This window comes from Triturus cristatus, chromosome 3_1 (genome assembly GCF_964204655.1).
Source record: "Triturus cristatus chromosome 3_1, aTriCri1.1, whole genome shotgun sequence".
In the NCBI taxonomy this organism is placed as follows: domain Eukaryota; kingdom Metazoa; phylum Chordata; class Amphibia; order Caudata; family Salamandridae; genus Triturus; species Triturus cristatus.
Window position 1 is genome coordinate 1,164,121,500 of NC_140583.1, and position 20,392 is coordinate 1,164,141,891.

Here is a 20,392-nt window from a genome sequence, read left to right on the forward strand (position 1 = left end):
AAGGTAAGTAACTCGTCCTTTACCTGGCATAGTATAAATAGTCTTGTCAAGTGGCCAGGTGTTTAAGGAAAGCAATGCAGTGCTTACAGTTGAGCTCTGTTAGAGAGAGATTCATACAATGTTCGCAAGGGGTGAATGAAACTGATCACCAGCAAAGGAGCTCCATTGCAGAGTACGCTTTATAGGCTGAAGGGGATGAACCAAGGATCCTTCCCCGGGCATTATCTGGGTGCGCACAAGCTTCCTGAATTCAAGTAGGCCACCAGTAGAAAGGGGGCATGGAACAGGCGTGACAGGATAGTGTTTAAGAGTGGGGCAAAATAAAATTATAGCTGGAGCTCTGCAATCCTGTGTGAAACAAAGATGGTGGTGAAGCCTAATTTTGAAATTGTGAGTAGTTCTCAGGGCCCAGAGATTCATCCACTTGGAGGTTTTTGGTTCAGATTCCATTGCCTTGGCAGTGGAGGATAGGGACTATGGGTGCAAAAGACTATAGCTGCACAGTGGTGAAAGTGGCTTATATACTTGACTTGAAGATCACATTTCCTATCCCCTGGCCCTAATGTGTTGGAAGTTGCATCTTTAACAACAGTTGTTCAAAAGGCGGCGGAACCTTGGAATGGACTTTGCCATCTGCTATAGTGAAATCTATCATTATGATCAAAGTTTTGCAATCCTCCTCCGCTTCTACGGAGTCCCTGCTTCTGTTTAAGGAGGCTCCACTAGACCTGCTTAGACTGCATAAGAGAAACCATTTTTGGCCCCTGCAGTACATACGCAGTTCTCCACCTGCTCCGTCTGACCCACTGTTCTTGTCCTCTCATCCATCAATGGAGTTTGGTTGTTCTAATGTCTTCAAAGCAGAATTCAAAAGCCTTTGGGCAGGAGTCCAAGAAGCTTAATGCTCTGAGCTGCCAAGTTTTTGCCACCAGCAGCATGGCTCAATAAACAGCTATGGCCACCTGCCTTTTCCTCCGATAAATCTATGCCTTATGGGTACATGCAAAATGTACGTCTGTCAAGCCACATGAAGTATTTGGCATTGAGTCAGCAAACAAAACTGGGTTGTCCAGCAGATCAGCTGAGGCTATGCTATTCTCTCCCCTCTGGAATCCACACAGGTCCCCTCCTTCTTTCGGAGCATGCTTGCCGGCTCATATCACTTGGAGATTGAAGGCCATGCCCTGCTGGACACAGGGGACATGACAGTGGTGCCTCTTGAACAGGCAGACATGGATTTTTCTTCTTTCACCTCCTCACAGATGAGGCCTGAGGCCTGCCCTGGATCTTTTCTTTTTATCCTGTTCATCTGGCAAGATGCTCTCCCTGAGCCAGATGTTGTTGAACTGGGACTTTGTCATCTTCTGTATAATGAGCTGCTTTGCCCTGGCCAAGAAAAACCTTCCAGTAGGTTTTCTTGCTCATTCCAATTGGGACTTGTCTGTTTGCGCTGCTGTTTGCAGAGTTGTGTTGGTTGCGGACTTCTCCTTAGCTGGTACCAGGTATTCCTTGCATACTTTTGCCAAGCACTGCTCCCTCACCTCTTAGGCACATAACGAGAGCTCCTTTGCCTATGCGGTATTGTATGATTTCATTGATTATCCAGCACTACATAATCCCATTTCCGACCTAGGTACTGCTTGCCATTAGAAGAAAAAGTTGCTTGTCTTTGGTAACAGTATTTCTGGCGATACATAATTTTCCAGCAGATTGCTCAGCACCTTCCTCTTTTAATATGGTCGAATGCCTTGAATATTAAGATCCCTAGCTATGTGTTATTTTTGTCGCCGTCATGATTCTTCCCAGTTCCTCTTTGCACACCTTGATGGGGAGCAGAAAAAAAAAATATGTGGAGCTGACGCCTGTGTGCTAGATGGTTGCTGATCTTCTCCAGTGATGTCACATCCAGACATCCACTGGGTGTTGGTAACTTTTTTTGCTTGTGCACTCCTTCTGCTGTAGTGACTCCCCCCCCCCCCCCCCCCCCATAGGCTGATTGGTGGCAGCTCGAATACACAATGGTCATATTGAAAGTGAGAACACAGAATTGATGCTCTCAGAGCAGGGCAGAACAAGTCATACCATCTTGGTGACCACAGCGACCACTTTAATTTACATGAGGTTTCTTTTATCATAAGAACTGAATATATAAATAACGTATCTGGAAATGTATATGCATGAGACAGTCTTGATTCTTTTACCAAATGTTCAATTGCCTTCTAGAATGTTTTCTTGTATACAGTTTAGAAATAGCGTAATGATGTATTTATTTTCATGTGTTTAATCTTACTCCTTGTTTGACCCTTCTAGGAAAGCCAGGGCTTGCAGGTAAGGAACAAAATGAGCAGTATCTGTTGTTTCGCATCTGTGGTACTTTACAGCAACTTTTACTTTGTGTTCGAGTTTTGGGGTGCCAGATAGCAAGGAAAAGTCTCCCACATTGTAGTTTACTTTATCCTAGATTGATGGTCAAGGATAGAATATTAATTAAAATATCCAGAGACTTGGTCATTCAGCTTACACAGTTGCCTCTAGCCCTTGAGAAACCTAACCAAGCAAGGGTTCTCATGGAAACATGCCTGCCTGCAGTGTGCATACGTACAGATGAGTTTGACTGGTAAACATTAGTATTTTATATATACAACAGGAACCTCATGTATGTCCCATCTGTTTATCAAAAATTGAAAACTGGGGCCAGTGAGCTAGTGTTCGGTGTTTAATAAGGGGAAGCATACTTTTATGTGGCTGGATTTTGCTGCTAAGTTTAACGTAGTAACAAGCATAGATGGTTCGAAGTGACAGCATTGGTTAACTTGTTCAGTTTTAAAATGTTTGTATTTTATATATTGTGTATTTAAGACTAACTCCGAAGAAGACCTGCAGAATCCACAACTGCCAAACAGCAGCACTGAGGAGATTTTCCACAATGATAACCACATAGAGTCTAGAGTCGAGGTGTCTATTAACGAATCCCGTCCAGTTGAACATCCAGAGGCTATCAGCTTTCTCGGAGCCCTCAGAATACCGGTTAGTAAAAAACATTTAATTACATCTTTGCGCAATTGCATGACACATTTAAAGATTGGACCAGTGATGAAGCTTGCGCCCTCATTTCTGAAGCAAGTTTACAATTAAACGGATTTTGAAAAATTCTCAGCTGACAAATTTCAAAGCCTTCTGTACTCTTTTACTTTACTGACAAGCAGTACCTGTAGCTTATTTATTAAAATATTTAGGTGTATGAGTACCAACATTTTTGTGAAGGAGTTTCACAACTATGGTTCACCGTATTCTCTATAATGATTCTCAGTAAGTAGTGGTGTTTCCAAGTAGCAGATAGTCTGATGCGTGGGGACATAAACAGTTTAATAGCGGGATCATTTTTTTAAATAGTTACAGTGGATAAAGAAAGTGGTCCTAAAATGCAGTGATGCAGTGTACTGGGGAGGAGCCAAGATGGCTGCCTGAACAGACGTGTCACCCAGTAGCTCTGACAAACCGCATTAGGAACCCCCTCGGTCCCATCCACTGTAATCTGGGGGTGACCGGTGCTAGGGTGTGTAGCCCCCACCTCCGGGCACAGATTGAGTAGAAGCTGCGATTGTATGGCCAAGTGCGCCAGCAGCGGGTGGGCATGCTCACATTCGACAAACATGGGAGCTTGGGGACCAGGGGCACAGAGTGAGAGGCTCAGGGTGCTGCGTGACTGCAACTGGCTTGGTGCCTGCACCAAAGCCAAAATAACGCTCCAGGGCTGGTTGACCTCTTCAGGAGGGGTGCTGGGCCCGACCGGTTCAGAGAGAGACCCGGCAAGGACTAGAGGTGAGCGGTGCGCCCTAGTGACCCCGGAGGAGGCATCAGTGATACCATATGCTGGACCTGGAGACTGTCAGCCCAGTGATATGCGATGGGGGAAGAAGCGATTATAGTCCCCCCCCCACACATTTTAACAGCGTATACCCCAGCAGAGGTGCACAGCCTGGAGCGCACCTGACACAGAGGAGGCCTGGCTGGAGGCTAATGGTGAGGATTGTGGCGTGGCGGCTCCAGGGAGATCATTAGAAACCGCCAGGGTAGTCAGAGTGATATTCACAGAGGCTGCGGCAGTTGTGCTCCCTCCGTATGTACTGACTTGCCCTGGGTGATGCTGCGACGGTGCCCCCCCATTCCACATGCAATATGCAATGAATCCTTGATCCTGCTATATGACGCAGAGGAGGCCTGGCTGGAGGCTAATGGTGAGGGTTTCAGCCTTGCCGCCCCAGGGAGATCATCAGAAACCGCCAGGGAAGTCAGAGTGATATTCACAGAGGCTGCGGCAATTTTGCCCTCCCCGCATGTACTGACTTGCCTTGGGTGATGCTCTGACGGTGCCCCCCCTTTTCACATGCAATATGCAATGAATCCTTGATCCTGCTATATTATCTGAGGAGCTCTGATTGGCTGACCAAGGGGTGCCGAGTGTGAGATGGGGGGACTAACGGAGCCACGTCACTGGGCAAGGATGCCACCTAAACACAAAGGGAGGCCCGGAAGAGGCCAGTAAAACTCACCATCTGATCCAAGAGGGACTGGCCAGGGTGACCCAGAGTGGGACTCCTTATGAGGAATCTGGCATGGGGAAGGCCGTACCGCGCTCTAACCAAGGGATAAAGAATCTAATCTTGGAGGTAACAAAGCCATCACGGAAATGATAGATGGGGGGGGGGCTATTACAGTGGTGCCGTTTCCACAAGACATGGACAAGATTAGAGAATGTGTAATAGACCTAGGCACCAGGGCTGAGGACACAGATGAGATACTAGATGCGTACACTAGTCAAAGTTCAAATGACTTTTATTTGGTTGATATACATCAGCCATACAAGCACAGACATAATAACGGACAACATATAAAAGCAAAGCTATCCTTGATATAAATACATAGGAATTCACAGGCATATAATAGTCTTAATACGTAAAGTACAAATGCATTAATACAGTACAAAAGAGTATACTTATTTACTGACAAACAGAAACAGTAAGTACAAATTGCCTATTACAAATAGGTTTTATGGGAGATGTAACTAGGCAGGGACAAAAGTGCAAATGCAATAATACAGTACATATGAAATCCAAATAGACTCAGTATCAAAAATAAGTGGACATAGCTTTCCTAATACCAATGGATTTCAGGATAAAAGTAGCTAAATGAAAACACAATCCTGGATCTTCTAATTTAAAAAGCAACTTCATGGCATCTTTAATCGACCTAATATTATAAAGTAAGAAAAAAGGTTTCAGATAAAACTTTCTAAAATTTGAGTAAAAATGACAAATTAATAAAGAATGGCAGCAGCTTTGGTGAGATGTACCATCACATGGGCATCGTTGGGCAGTAGTCTGTTTCATGACTGGAAAATTGACAAGGTGATGTAATGTACCCAATCTTAAACGTGTCAGCACATATTGGTGTGATGCTCTGGTCACAACTGACAGATAAGATTGGAAACCCTCTTTAACTTCCAGTTGTTGGTAGAGCATAAAAGTAGTTTGTTTATTGAGTACACTAAAACGGGCCTTCAATTGCTGTGTACGGAAGGTTGATTTTATCTCATTTTTAGAAACGGAGGCTATACACCCGGGGTCCAGCCGTATATCATAATTGAAAAGAGTTTTGTACCAGTGCGAGATGTATTTAAGCCATGGTATTTTTAAACAGTTTTCCATTTTAACGCAGTCCCGTATAATAGATTGGCTGAACCTAGTCTCTTCCTTTGACCAAATTGATTTCCATAGGAGGAGAGGTCGTAATGAAACATATATAGGCAATGCCCACTTCCCGGAGAATAAGTTCCGTGGAGGCGGAAGGGGGGGCACACAGCAAGCGTTTTAAAAAGGCATATTCTACTTGTAAAAGAGAAATCGCTTGAGTGTGTCCCCAAATGCCAGCACCGTAAAGGGCGGCAGAAACACATCTTGCTTCATAAATTGCCATCATATCTTTTATACGGCGGGGGCCCAATTTAGCAGTAAATCTAAAAAATGCCGTTAATATTTCTCTCCATCTTAGAACGGGCATTCTCTTGTTCCTGTGCCTGTGTCCATGACCCATTTCCAGCAAAAGTGATACCCAAATAACAAAATGATTTTACAGTTAATACTTTAAAATCCTCTATGTAAAATCGTCTAGCTGTTATTGGGTTCTTGCTGCAAACCATGACAAAAGATTTTGATTTATTAATTAAAAGCTTTCTTTTAGTAATAAATATAATAAAATTGTCGATAAGACGCTGGAGCCCAATAGGGGTCCGGGATAATAGAACCGCATCGTCAGCATATAAAAGAATTGGGATAGGGTTTCCTTCAATCTTTGGTGCATCAGCTTCAAATGTTTTCAGGGCGGCATCAACATTATTAATAAATAAAGAAAACAATAATGGAGCCAGCACACACCCCTGGCGGATGCCTCTCTTGACTTTAAAGGGGGGGGTATACTCGCCTGAAAATCCATACCGCACCTTACTAGTTAAAAATTCATATAATCTTGCTAGAAAGTAGACTATATCTTTTGGGGCACCCATTTCTAGCAAGAGGGGCCATAAAATCGAGTGATCGACTAAATCAAAGGCGCTACTCAGATCGGCAAAGCATAGGTGTAGGTTGCCCTCCTTTGCCAGTGTATACTTCCCGATCAAAAGATCTAAGTTTACACACTGCTCTAATGTTCCCAATCCTTTCCTAAACCCGTATTGGGCTTGTGAGAGGATCGTCTTTTCTGTAGCCCAATCTTCTAATCTTGAACGAAAGACCCTGCTCAAAATCTTTATAGAAGAGTCCAACAATGAGATTGGGCGATAGTTACGGGCATCAGTCTTTACTCCCTTCTTATAGATTGGGATTATTATTGACTGTCCCCATGATGTTGGGAATACTGTTTCAGAAGCAACATTAAAAACTCTTGTTAAAAGGGGTGACCATAAATCCATGTTGTTCTTATAAAGATCAATCGGAACCCCATCTGGACCGGGCGCTTTACCACCCTTACTACTAGATATACCATCTAAAACCTCCCCATTACTTATCATCAGAGGTATAGTTGGCCATTGAGCGGGCATGTCATATGGTATGGCAGGCAGGGTATTGCTATTAATAGAATTAAAATATTTGAAAAAATGTTCGACCCAGGAGTTACTAGTAATGTGGGAGTTAAATTCTGGTTCATGATCATCTTTCAAAAAGGAGCTATTAACAGTATCCCAGAATAGCTTACTATTTTTTGTATCAGCTGCACAACTTAATTTTTCCCATGCATCATCTCGAAGTTCAGCTTTTCTTATCTCCAGGGCAGAATTCTACTCTATTCGTAGAGTCCTGATTTTATCCCAATCTCGTGGATTACACCCCAGGGCTTGTTTAAGGTGATGTAGGGTAGCTGTACAGTTCTTATCGAACCAGCCTACCTTGGGTTTTCTTTAACCATGGGCAGGTTTCATCAAAAGATTCTCAGTGACCTTATTGATCTTAATAAAATTTTCAAGCAAAGATTGAGGATCAACCTGACATTGTTTAATGACATCACTCTGGATTTTTGTTGGATTCAAACCTGTCCATTTTATCTGCACACCATTAGATCTAATAGGGGCAATACATGGACTGGTGAGGAAAACAGGGGTGCACTGTTACTAGAAATTAAAATATGATCAATATTAGACCTTACGTTTCTCCCTGTGAATGTAGGACGTTTCACATTACTTTTGTCCATAGTACAATCCAGCAATTCCAGATCCAATTTAGCAATAACATTATTTAAAGCAACACCATAATCACAGTGGGGGAAATGCATATAATCATCGCTTTTGTTTTCCCCCTTCCTATGCCCACATACTTTAGTCAAAGATAAGGGACACGCCTGGGTATTAAAATCACCAACCCAAAGAACAGTAGGCGGGTTCCTAATGGTACTGATCAGCTTGTCAACTTCTCGCTCCAGGGCAAAAACAACTGACCCTCGGGTTGAGTTGAACAGATTGTTATAAAAGTTGATCAGAATTACGTCTTTTCCCGCCATGGACTCCAACCACATAATCTGGGCATAAGCACCAACAGTAATACAACACTTAATACTACTTTTATTCAAGTTGATAGCAATCATAATCAAAAGTCCCCCCCTGGCTCTACCTGAAGTTGATGGCAAGGCCGGTAACGAATGAGTAGTATAACCCTCTACATATACTGGCTCTGTGCACCATGTCTCTTGAAGGCATACAATATCATGTTGGGCTGAGATAAAATCTAACCATGCCGGGGTACCTATCTTACTCTTAAAACCTGATATATTCCAGGAGGTTACTAAATGACCAATACCTGGTACAGGCTGGGTGGCCTCAATAACTTCCGGTTGGAGTACGTTATCATCTACTTTATCATTGGGGAATGATGAGATTAAAGGGGGACAAACATAGTTGTCAGTGGTGGGAGATAACAGAGTTATACTAGGAATATACCCACCACCCGACTTTATCCCAAGAGATTCCGTTTTACCCAAATTAGTAATGTCTTCGACCTCCATTCCCCATACATGTTCGGCACATACATATCGGACCTGTTGTACCTGGTTCATCTGTGGATGTCCCTTGCGTCAATCATTAGAGTTGAGGTCACTCAGGGCCTGAAATTTATTAGCCAATGAAATGGCAGGGTGGAATAGGGAGCAAGAGCTCGGAGGGGCTAAGAGGGGCCTATTTCTGCGACGGCTGTCAGTTTCCTGTATTGGCATTAAGTGTCTATAAAAATACCTAAGGGAAAAAGAGTGATATTATATTCCATATAGGAAGGAGGGGGTGCATTATTGAGAGTTTTACTAACCCAACTTGGGGATCGAAAGTTAATAATAATGCAGTCACCTTCAAAGCATTTTTGTAATGGGCCGACCCAGCTCACTCTGCGTGTGGTCAGGATCTGGTTTACCCCGGCTATTGGATATCCACAATTTTTAGTCAACCAGAACACCACTTTGTTCAAGAGAGAGCCGTGATCTTCTGTCTGTCCTACTGGGAGTTTGGGTACATTAGTAAGTACAGCGACATAGGAACTACACTCAGGCGGTAGGTTTACAGACACACAGGATCTTCCGTCCCTAGGGGTCGCAGTTCTTAACTCTCCCAATTTTACGGGGCCCAGTATGTTGGGAGTTACATAATTTTACTTCTTCATTATCTCTCGTGGGTGAGGCTAAACTGTGGTTATCAGTTATTCTACTCATTAACTGGGCTTTAGAGACTTTCGAGTTTACCCTGATTGCCTCATTTATGATGGGGGGCCTATCCTTTGGATTAATACTGAGTTCTCTAATAGGACAGTTGTTAATAAGTGCTGGATTAACCTCTAACATTTGCGTCCTAATACTCTCGCTAGTGAGTCTTTCATTAGCTTTTGTAATGGAACCACTTATCTTGTTAACTTCTCTAATGAGGGTATCCAATTTGTCATAGAGTGGCCTAAGTAATTCTATAACTTTATCGGTTATAACTGCTAGGGTTAAATTATGTTATAAAGGGACTGTTTTAGCCGAATTTTCACCTGGTAGGCCTGGTTTTCCTATAGAATTATCCTTTTTATCTTTTTTTGGCCAAAGATTAGGTTTAGGATTTCACTGTCCCAAGGTGCTCTTTCTGCCACATCCCCTAGTATTTTTCATTGGCAATGGGCACGCTGGATTAAACAATGTGGGAGACCTGGATATCCGAGTACAATCTTCGATGATGTCTCCCTCATTGGCAGTGGCCGTAAGTATCACCTCAGATATCTGCGGATCGATCATTAAATCAACTGGGCGTGGCTCGCTCGGTGGATTAGCAGATGCCATAACCTCATCCCCCCTGTGCGACTCCCATTTGGCTATGACCCATAGATAGCCGCCTCTCCGTGCGGTCTATCTCCTCTGATAGGACATTCACTGCCTTAACCAAATATAAATCTAGCGAGGTACATGGTCTATCGATAGATGGTTTACTAGTCTTCCTTTTTGCCATGATAAATATAGAGTTTTATTGTTCTTTTTCTTTTAGTTTATCAAATCCTGAATATCAGAGAGGTGGCCCTGTCGGTCGTGGGGCGGGGTTGCTTTTATCCGAGCTGCGGCCAGCAGGGGATCATGGGAATTTTAGTCCCTTTCTCTGTGGCGTCGCTAGGGCAGCAAGTGAAAAGCGATGGCCGTTCCCCTCATGGCGTGGAGAACAGTTGGCAAGCCGTTTCCCTCACTGCAGAGTAGAGGTAAGTAGAGTCTGTAAGCGCGTCCCGCGTTGCGTGGGGCGGGGTCGCTTTTAGCCGAGCTGCTGCGGCGCTATTACTGGCGTCGCAGAGCCAGCAGGGGATCATGGGAATTTTAGTCCCTTTCTCTGTGGCGTCGTTAGGGCAGCAAGTGAAAAGCGATGGACGTTCCCCTCATGGCGTGGAGAACAGTTGGCAAGCCGTTTCCCTCACTGCAGAGTAGAGGTAAGTAGAGTCTGTAAGCGCGTCCCACTAGTCAATTAGCCGACAAGAAAAACGTCTACAAATACAGGAAGACAAGTCAGTAGATCTAGAAGAGAGATCTCAATGCAACGATGTGCGCATCCAAGGCCTCCCGGAAGAAACAGAGTCTGCACCAGTGGAACAATTCCTCGAAACATGGTTGCCCACTGTCCTACCAGGGCTGAACGGCAAGGGGGGATTGTCAGTGGACAGAGCACGCAGAACCCCTGGCGGTAGGCCAAAAATTGGTGCACCACTACGTATATTGATTGCAAGGATGTTGAAATACAAGGACAAGCTGGGTATAGTGATGGTGGCTCTCCAGCAAGGCAATGTAGAATCCAATGGGACTAGGATCTCCCTTTATCCTGACTATGGCATGGCAACTCAGAAAAGACAGACTGTTCATGGAAGTGAAAAGGATGCTCAGAGAAGATGGATTGCCTTGTTCACTGTTGCCCCCGACGCGCCTCCGTGTGGATGTGCAGAGGAAGTGACACTTCTTCGATCATGCTGAAGACGCTATACAGTTTATAGAGAAACATTGGTTGGCATGATAACAGAAAACGTTCACTCCTATACACATGGGGGGGATAACCCTTTCTTGGAACGTTAAAGGAATACAACTCCCCATTAAGCAGCAGAGAGTATGGTCACATTTGTGAAAGCACCTAGGCGCGGAAAGTGATGCTGCAGGAGATGCATCTACTACTGCAGGAACACCAAAATATACATGCTAGGCAGGGGGGCAGGTAGGGGGCAGATTGTTGTATTCCAGCTTCACTTCTTCTGCACTTACGGTGCGGCTGTGGGTGGATGCTGGTGTCCCGCTCAAAGTGGAGGCTGAACTCAAGGCAGCGGCTAGATATAGTGGGGGAGATCTGTGGTAAACCTACAGTACTACTAAACACATACACTACTAAAATAGACACTCTGGATTTTTTGATGGAGTGGTGAACATGCTATCACTATACACACATAATGAAAATATATGGATGGGTAATTGTAACTGTGTACTAGATAGAATTTTGGGCATCTATAGGCCCACTGCCAGGCCATTAAGTAGGTCATCTAAAGCGCTATTAGAGGACATGGACACTGTTAATTTATCAGAGCTATGGAGGGCCCAACATGTGCAGACAAAGGGTTATTCCTTCTACTCCCTACCGCATGGTAACTTTTAAGAAATTGATGATATGTTCCTTCACCCGGAACAGGTTGGGCAGATTTTTGGAAGGCCCAGTACCTGGACCATTCACTATCGGACTATACCCCACTAGTGGTGGAGCTTTAGGGCTTAGCCTCTCTAGCGCCGGTGCGCCAGTGACACTTCCAGCCCAGAGCACTCCTTGATCAGGTGTTCCGGGAAAAAATTAAGGAAGTAGTGCAGGAATACTTTACCATAAATAAAGGGATGGTGTCATCTGCTGGAGTACTTTGGGAAGCCTTCAAGGTGACTATACTGGGGAAGTGTATGACCACAGAATATGGGGTCCAGAAGTCCTTGGCTTACACAGTCATGAGACTGGAACAACAGATGGCGGACTTTGTCAGACAGGCTCCACACATCGATGTCATCTGGGGAACACAACACTGTTTACAGAGGAGTTGGATGAAGCACACGCCACTCTGGGAAAGCATGATTATACAACATACATAGAAACACAACACAAACCGGGAGATCAAGCTGCCCAATTACTAACGTGGTTAGTTAACCTGGAGAGTGGAGAGAATGCTGTAGTATCTCTTGAGGACGCGCACAGAGCGAACGTGGAAGCCCAGGAAGATATCCTGAACTGGTTTGTGGAAGTCTGTGAGGTGCATTATGTGCAACAGGGTCACCATGATGAGGCAGGTATGATGGCCTTATTAGATGAGGTACTGGTACCCAGGGTGGATGAGGACACCAGGGCTTTACTGAATACACCTCTGGAAGAAGCAGATATAAGGAGGGCCATTAAGCACATGAATTTGGGAAATGCACCTGGTATTGATGGGCTCTGTGTTGAGTTTTATCAGACTCATGGTGATCTATTGTGGACACCTTTACTAGCCATGTACATGGAAGCATTTGAGTGGGAGATATTGCGGCAACACTAAGGGAGGCCAATATGGTAGTCCTACTTGGTGAAGATGCCAACAATTGTGAATCCTACGGCTCCCTCTCCATGATCAAAGTAGACGCTAAGATCCTGGAGAAAATACTGGCTCAAAGACTGGCGAAAGTGGCAGAGAGGATTATACATACGGATCAGGTGGGGTTTGTGGGGGGCCGTACCACCACCACAAATATACGGAAGGCGTTCCTTATTATGGAACATGCCACTAAAGAGAAGGAACCCTGCACTACTACCCGCTTGGATGCCCATAAGGCTTTCAATACTGTTGACTGGAGGATTATGCTCTGTACACTCCAACGCTACAATCTGGGGGTTGACTACCTGAGGTTGGTGAAGCTCCTTAACACCACCAGCAGAGCGAGAGGGAAAGTAGCACACGGAGTATCAGACAGCTGCTTGGTGGAGAGGGGGACCCATCTCACCACTGATGTTTGCTTTAGTGATCAAACTATTGGCTCAAATTATAGGTGCCTGTCATCAGGACGCTGGCATTCTATTGGAGGGCAAATGGGAAGTATTTTTCTTATATGCTGAGGACATTCTATTGACCCTGAGGAACCAGTTGATTACATGGCAAGCGGTATATGGCACATTAGCTGAGATGGGGGTACATTTTGGGTTCCGACTGAATGCTGACAAATCTGTACTCTACCACCAAACAGGTGAATTTGGTTGCAGACGTGAACCTGCCTAATATTAAGGTTCATGCAACTCAGGTTAAGTACCTGGGAGTGTATCTGAGCTCTGATATGACTGAGAACTACGACTCTGATGTGGGAGCCTTGTTGGATGGCCTAGAGTGGAGTGTACATAAATGGTTATGATTCTCGAAGTCCCCTATAGGGCGCATAGCTGTCAGTATGATGATTATGCCACCATAAGTACTATATGTGTTACAACACATGCCAATTACTATAGTGGGAGCATGGAAAGGCACAAATCATCCTGGTAGTACTGAGCTTCCCATGAGATTTTGGAGGGCTGCAAGCATTGAACTTCAGGACTTATTATTGGCCAGCTCATCTCCAACATACCATGCCATGGGTTAAGAAGGGAGGCACTGACCCAGTAGCTGTGATACTGATGCATTTGGTCCGACCTCAAGATCTTCTGGCGCTACCCTTAGTTCCCTGTAAGGAAAGGGCAGCTCTGCTGATGCACGATAAAACTTTGTTAAACATATTGGGGCAGATGTTGAGGAGAGAAGGGGAGGAGTACATATATATGCAACAGTTAGTCCCCTGGTAAACTGGACTTAGCCCTTTGGTGCCCCTATTCTTGAAGCGCATAGGTGAAGGAGATGCCCCGCTTACTGTGGGTTACCTATACAAGGATGGCCGGATGATGGGGTATGCAGACTTTTCCACTAGATGGGGTGTTGCAGGTGGATGCTTTCTAGAGTATGCAGGCCTAGAAGCGGCTATCTGTAAAGCTTGGGTGGAGTTTCCACAAGTGCCGGAAACGCACATTTTAAAAAAGCGCTGCAAGATATGGGAAGAGAGCTTAATTTATCACACGGATATACCCCTTTTTGTTGCTACGTACAGATACCCACAGCACAACCCTGAAATTACAATGGGAAAATGATTTAAGTGTGGATATTAGTGAGAGGGACTGGGCATCCATATTAGGTAACTGTAGAAAAGTTTTTCATTCACAAAAGGAGCTAAAGAGGGAAAACGTGCCAGAACGCCCTCCAATCAACAATAGTTTCAACAAAAAAGTACTGGCACACTGTAGCAAAAAACTTCCTTGTTACTCTGGACTGGGTAGGAGGAAGTGTACGTTATCACAGACCTCCAATACTCATTTATAATGTCTGGAGACAGCCCATCCAGAATGCTACAAGTTTAACAATTAAAATAGATAGAAAAGTGAGAAAAGGGAGAAAATGAGAATGTGCAGTCAGTCCACAAACATACACTCTACAAAGACCCTCAATAATGACGAGGTGAAAAAATATGTAGAGAGAGAGAGAGAGTACCTCACGTGCGCACCACCAGAGGAGCTACTGGTTGGTTCTCACCAGCTTGCCCACGTTTATTTCATCATCGGTCACTCTCTCTCAAGAAAAAGGTGTGCAGTGTCCAATAGAAAACACAAAACACAAGACAGTGTAGTGTGAAGAACACAAAAACAAATAAATTGTGCAGACAACGACAAATATAAAAATAGTGAAGGTGTATAGACTCACAAATGATTGTTTTATTCTGGTTAGGAGTCTATCACCCTGTTAAAAACCACAGCATGTTGCATACCTTAATAATGACGGCCAACATGTTTCATTGCCAATAAAGTTTGTGGCAAATTCATCAGGGCAAGAAGGGGTCAGAAATCACCTTCTCTGGACACACCTTTAAAAGGACTGACAAACACAAACAAAAAAACATACAGCATAATCAGTACGGGGAGGGATGAGTTCAAAAACCAACCCAAGGTTGTGATGGTGACAACATTTAGTTCATTACCTAGTTGTGGCTATGGGCCCACATACCAGCCACCAACCAGTCGCAGGGGCGTACTAAATTATTAACTATCGCCTTCCTGCTCAGCAAAGCACGACCATCGTTGGTTCCTGCACCTGTGGAAACAAGTATAGACCGTCTATACCTGACTCAATCTAGAAGACACACTGTGTATTTACTCTTCCTCAATATACAAATGAACAATCACCTCACTTGTTTGGAAGTTCTACTCCGTCATTGGTCATTACAACACAAGAACCCTTTAAAATATAATGTATCACATCAGCACAACCCAATGCCGATATCGTTTTCACAGCACAACTGACTTCAACAATCACATGCGTCTAGTTCAATAATGTGTAAAAAGTAAAACCCTAGGCTCCTCGTACCGCAACAGTCACGCACCCCCCAGAAATGAAAACGGCATTTTTCAGTAGCTCATCCGTCCCCGGGCTTACCCTGTCTCTTGTACAACCAGGCGTTACCTCAGCACTGGAGCAACTCAACGCGCGACTGAATTCAATTTCAATGAGTAGCTGTGGCATCATCTCGCGAGACTACGCGAGTCGTAAGGATGTATCAATTGATGATGGAGAATGCCGCGGCCATTTTGGAGTGGTCATGGCTCCGATTTAAAACCATAACGACCCCAGCCAAAAACGAACTACTCTGACTACAAATTAATGGGTGATTATGCAATATTGTTAAAAAACATAAGCCCACAAGAAGTAGGGTGAGACCCAATAAGTGGCGGGCGTGATCGCAATCCCAACCAGTATGCAGACAAATTTCTGCAGCAAAAGGACCCATATAACAGTCATCATTACCAGAGAGCGATAATATATCGAAAAACAGGGGAGTCAGTCCGCAATTAATAACGATAGAGATAGATATTAACCAGCCTCCAGAATGCATCAAGGAGCGCATATGTGCACCATCAACATATTTCATGCAGCGCCCAACCCAATAGCGTCAGGGATAAACTACACCAATGGCCTGTGTGTCACCTGATGTGCACCCCGGGGAGCTGGAAAATCTCAAATAAATTGTTGCGGAACATGCGGAACCACTTTACCAGGGTTATACTATGTACAAGATGTTTAGAACGGTTCATCAGGGGTGAGTGGAGGTAGTATATTAATAATATGTTGAAATACTCAGCCTATCAATAACCACCTATCTGCTTACTTTATTCCACTCGATTTGGTCATTGAGACCAACGGTGTCCCCCTTCTCAGTGAAAATCCAACGGGCCTCCTTCACGGCTAGTCTCTTATCAATATCACCCATATCGCCCCACACTTTCTCCAGGACAACCCACTTTAAAGATCTAAATTGATGTCGCTGATCTTTGTAGTGTTGGACTAATCGAGTGGTGAGCTTACCAGCCCTAATAGTGCTCAGATGTTCCTGAATGCGTACCTTGACCTTCCTAGAAGTAAGACCAATGTAATGTAGTCCACAAGGGCATGTCAATCTGTAGATTACATGGCACGTATTACAGTTGGTAAACTGACGGAGAAACCAGGTCCTCCCACTACCTAGTATGATCTCAGTTGTTTTCTCCGTCAGTTCGCACACTGAACAGCTCCCACAAGGATGGTGTCCTGGAGGTAGATTTATGTTCTTCTGAACATGGGCGGGTCTTGTATGCACCAGTCTGTCCTTCAGGTTTTGGGTCCTTTTAAATGCAAATCTAGGCTGGGGCATCTGGAAATCACTGGTAGATAACAATGACCAATGTCGCTTGATTATTTGTCTGATCTTATTAGACAACGGGTCGAATGTAAGGACCACTGGCAAACTCTCCTTGGATTCCTTCTTGTTCCTCTCCAGCAAAGCCTCCCTGGGTGTGTTGTGCGCCCTTTTACGGGCTCTGGTAATAATCCTCTTAGGGTAAGCACGTTGTTCCAATTTCATGCTCAACACCTCCGATTGATGTAAATAATCAGATGTAGAGGAACAGTTTCTGCGATATCTTAGAAACTGACCAACTGGGAGGTTGTCCCTCAGAGCTCTGGGGTGGTACGACTGGTAGTGTAAAAGGGAGTTTTTATCAGTGGGCTTGTGATGAACGCTGGTAGTAAGTTTGTCATCCAACACAGTGATATCAAGGTCAAGGTATGTAGCCGCCTCCCTACTGAACTGCCAAGTGAATTTCAAACAGGTGTCAAGAGAATTCAGCCATTCAAGGAACTCACAGAGATGTTGTTGAGTACCCCTCCAAATACATAGAACATCGTCTATATATCTCTTCCAGAGGCAAATGTGCCCCTGGAAGGGATTAGAGGGGTGGTCAAGGTAGTTTTCCTCGAATTGGCCGACGTAAATACACGCCAGGCTCGGCGCAAAAGTAGCGCCCATCGATGTCCCCGAGATCTGTAAGTACAGGGCATCCTTGTGACAGAAAAAATTGCGGGTGAGAGCCAGCTCCACACATTGCATGACAAAGGACTGGGGAGTGTCATAAAACCACTCCTGGGCTCCCAGGGCGCGAGCTGCTGCCACCAGCGTCGCGTCCTGGGGGATGCTAGTATACAAGGACTCGATGTCAATAGTCACAAGTAACTGCTGGGATGAATCAAAGTCCATATCATTAATGATGTTAAGGATATCGGTAGTGTCCTGCACATAGGACCGTTGGGTGATTACCGATTCCCTGAGGAAGAAGTCAGAGAACTGGGAGAGCGGCTCCAACACCGAGCCAATGCCCGATACAATGGGGCGGCCTGGGGGTGGACGCTGGGCCTTATGAATCTTCGGCAGAATATAGAATGCCGGTGTCCTGGGGTTGAGGTTGACGAGGAACTCCGCCTCTTTCGAAGCGATCCACTTTTTCTCCCGCGCCTGTGCCACAATGATGGTAATCTGTTGTAGCAATTCAGCCGTAGGATCACGTGCAAGAGGACGGTAGTTCCTCCTGTCGCTCAACAACCTCAGAACTTCCGCCTCATAGTCGCTGGTATTCATAAGGACCACAGCGGCCCCTTTATCAGCAGATTTGATAGTGAGTGCGGTATTATCTTGTAAGGATTTAACTGCAGCCCAATCCAACCTGCTCATGTTGTTATAGGTGTTGGCCTGTTCTGATTCCTCCAAAAGTCTGATCTCATTCAGAACCTTGTTCTCAAACACTACCACCTCGGGACCAACAGAAGATACTGGGGGACAGAACTGGGAGGGACGATGTAAATCCGTGGAAAAGACTGAGGCAGGGGTCTGTTCTTTGTTTGCAAAGAATTTTTTTATTTTGATTTTTCTCACCATTTCATGGAGTTCAGTCCGGCATCTGAAGGAGTCATGTTTGGGGGTTGGGACATACCCAAGGCCACGGTTTAGTACTTTCAATTGACCGGCTGTTAACTCATGTCCCGATAGGTTCACAACGATGTTGTTCACATCTACATCGGGGCTCGACCTCGGCTGCGAGTTTGGCGCGGGGAGAACATCTGCCAGTTCTGAGACTGGTTCTGTCTGGCTCTGCCCCGTCCCCTGTGACCTCCCCCTCTGTTGCCTTGTTGTGCCTGGCCCAAAAAAGAACGAATCAAGGAGCCAAGTTCTTGGTTGGCCTGAGGTTCTAGATTGAATCTCACCTTCCCCTGGGCTATAGGTGGGGCTGCCTCATCGTCCTCGCTAGAGTGTTGTCGAAGGTCCAATTACCCGGGGTTCTCCTAGGTGGTTGACGCCCTCCTCTCTGAAATCTAGATTGAGGATTGCTGTCACTACTCGCCTGATAATGTTTATCATCCACATACGGGAAGGCCCACTCATGTGTGTACCTCTCTAGATTTCTTTTGAGACCCTTAATTTTCTGATTGACCATGTAGTTTTTATATTCGGTCAAGTCTTCTTGGATTCTCTGTAGATGATCCTTTGTATCAGTGAGTGTTGTGTCATTTTTTATTACCTCCTCTAGATCAAGAATCTTTCAATAGGGCGTCACTCAACCTTTTTGCCGTCTGAATGATTAAGATGAGCCAATCCCGGGTACATTTATTAGCGATGTAACTCCAATCGACCTGGAATTGCTTATCTTCTAAAAAAATTCTCGGCTCAATCCTGACCAATAAACTAGCCGGGGCAGCCCCTGCCCGATAGTATTCGGTCATTAGGGCCCCATGTAATGCAACCCTCACCTGCCTTTTCTTTAAGCCACTTAGCTTCTCCCATTCCTCTCTAGCAGAAAGTGTATTAGATAAGGAAGAGTCTGGGAAAAGTGACGGGCCAGACAAAATTGCCGCAATCTGGTCATCCGTGAAAGCCAGACAGTTCCGATCCATTCTTAACACAATAGGTACCCCTCAATCAAGAAGTCCAGAGGAGGGATTTGAGGGAGAGAGGGGGATCCTCTTAGTGGTAACACCCCTTGAGGAAAGAACAGATCTGACCAAAGGGAGTTTTTCACAGTTGCAAGCACCAACAGAGACCAGCAGTGGGCATGTACTGCGGTCTACAGTGAATGAACCCAATCCCAAGCCAAAAACAAATCAGCTGATGTTTGACAGAAGTTTGTTAAAAAAACATATAGTGTAAGCTCTCACGGCTGATCCGCCGTTCAACGTATTCATTCACAAAAGGAGCTAAAGAGGGAAAACGTGCCAGAACGCCCTCCAATCAACAATAGTTTCAACAACAAAGTACTGGCACACTGTAGCAAAAAACTTCCTTGTTACTCTGGACTGTAGAAAAGTAACATGCAATGGACACTTGATTCTGATGCATTACACATGTGTCCACAGGGAATCTGTTACACCGCAATGGCGGCACAGACTAGACCCCTCTAAGCCAGAGCACTGCCCCAAGTGCAGGGCATCTATGGGAACATACTTACATATGTGCTGGGCATGCCCTGCTGTGGGAACTTTTTTGGGTAAAGTTGTTGAGGGGCTGGGGTAACTGACTGAACTAGCTCTATCGCCCTCTATCTATTTATGCTTATTGGGCCGCGTGACTCAGGCTAAACGTATTAAATATATGGAAAAGGTGCTAGAGCTGGAATGGCCCATAGCCAAAAAATGCATAGCATTGAGGTGGATGACCAATCGACTTTCCATCCAGATACAATGGCTGTGGTAATTTGCAAGATGGGTGCGAGCTGAGTGCGCGGTGTGACATAGATTGGTGTAAAATGGGGCAGGTCAAGGGGGTAGAATGGAGTGGGATTTGGTAGAAGTCCCGGTAAAACAGGAAATGGAGGACCCTGTTGTGGAACGGGAGGAGGACCCTACAGATGATTGATAAACAAATGTGAACATGGCACTAAGAGGGTGTTACATGGCTCAGTATTGATCTGATATGTTCCCTACAATGTCCG

The 20,392-nt window shown here is 45.0% G+C and overlaps 1 protein-coding gene across 9 annotated transcripts in view; it reads left to right on the forward strand.

The window, feature by feature from the left end:
- SLC37A2 (solute carrier family 37 member 2) overlaps positions 1-20,392 on the forward strand; it is an 892,550-nt gene that overhangs the window by 558,547 nt on the left and 313,611 nt on the right. For 8 of the 9 annotated variants that reach the window (XM_085646068.1, XM_085646070.1, XM_085646072.1 and 5 more), the window contains 2 exons: positions 2,311-2,328; positions 2,860-3,027. In XM_085646068.1, coding sequence (XP_085502194.1) covers positions 2,311-2,328; positions 2,860-3,027 — 186 coding nt within the window. The remainder of the gene's footprint in view (positions 1-2,310; positions 2,329-2,859; positions 3,028-20,392) is intronic. The other variant, XM_085646069.1, reaches the window with a different exon arrangement.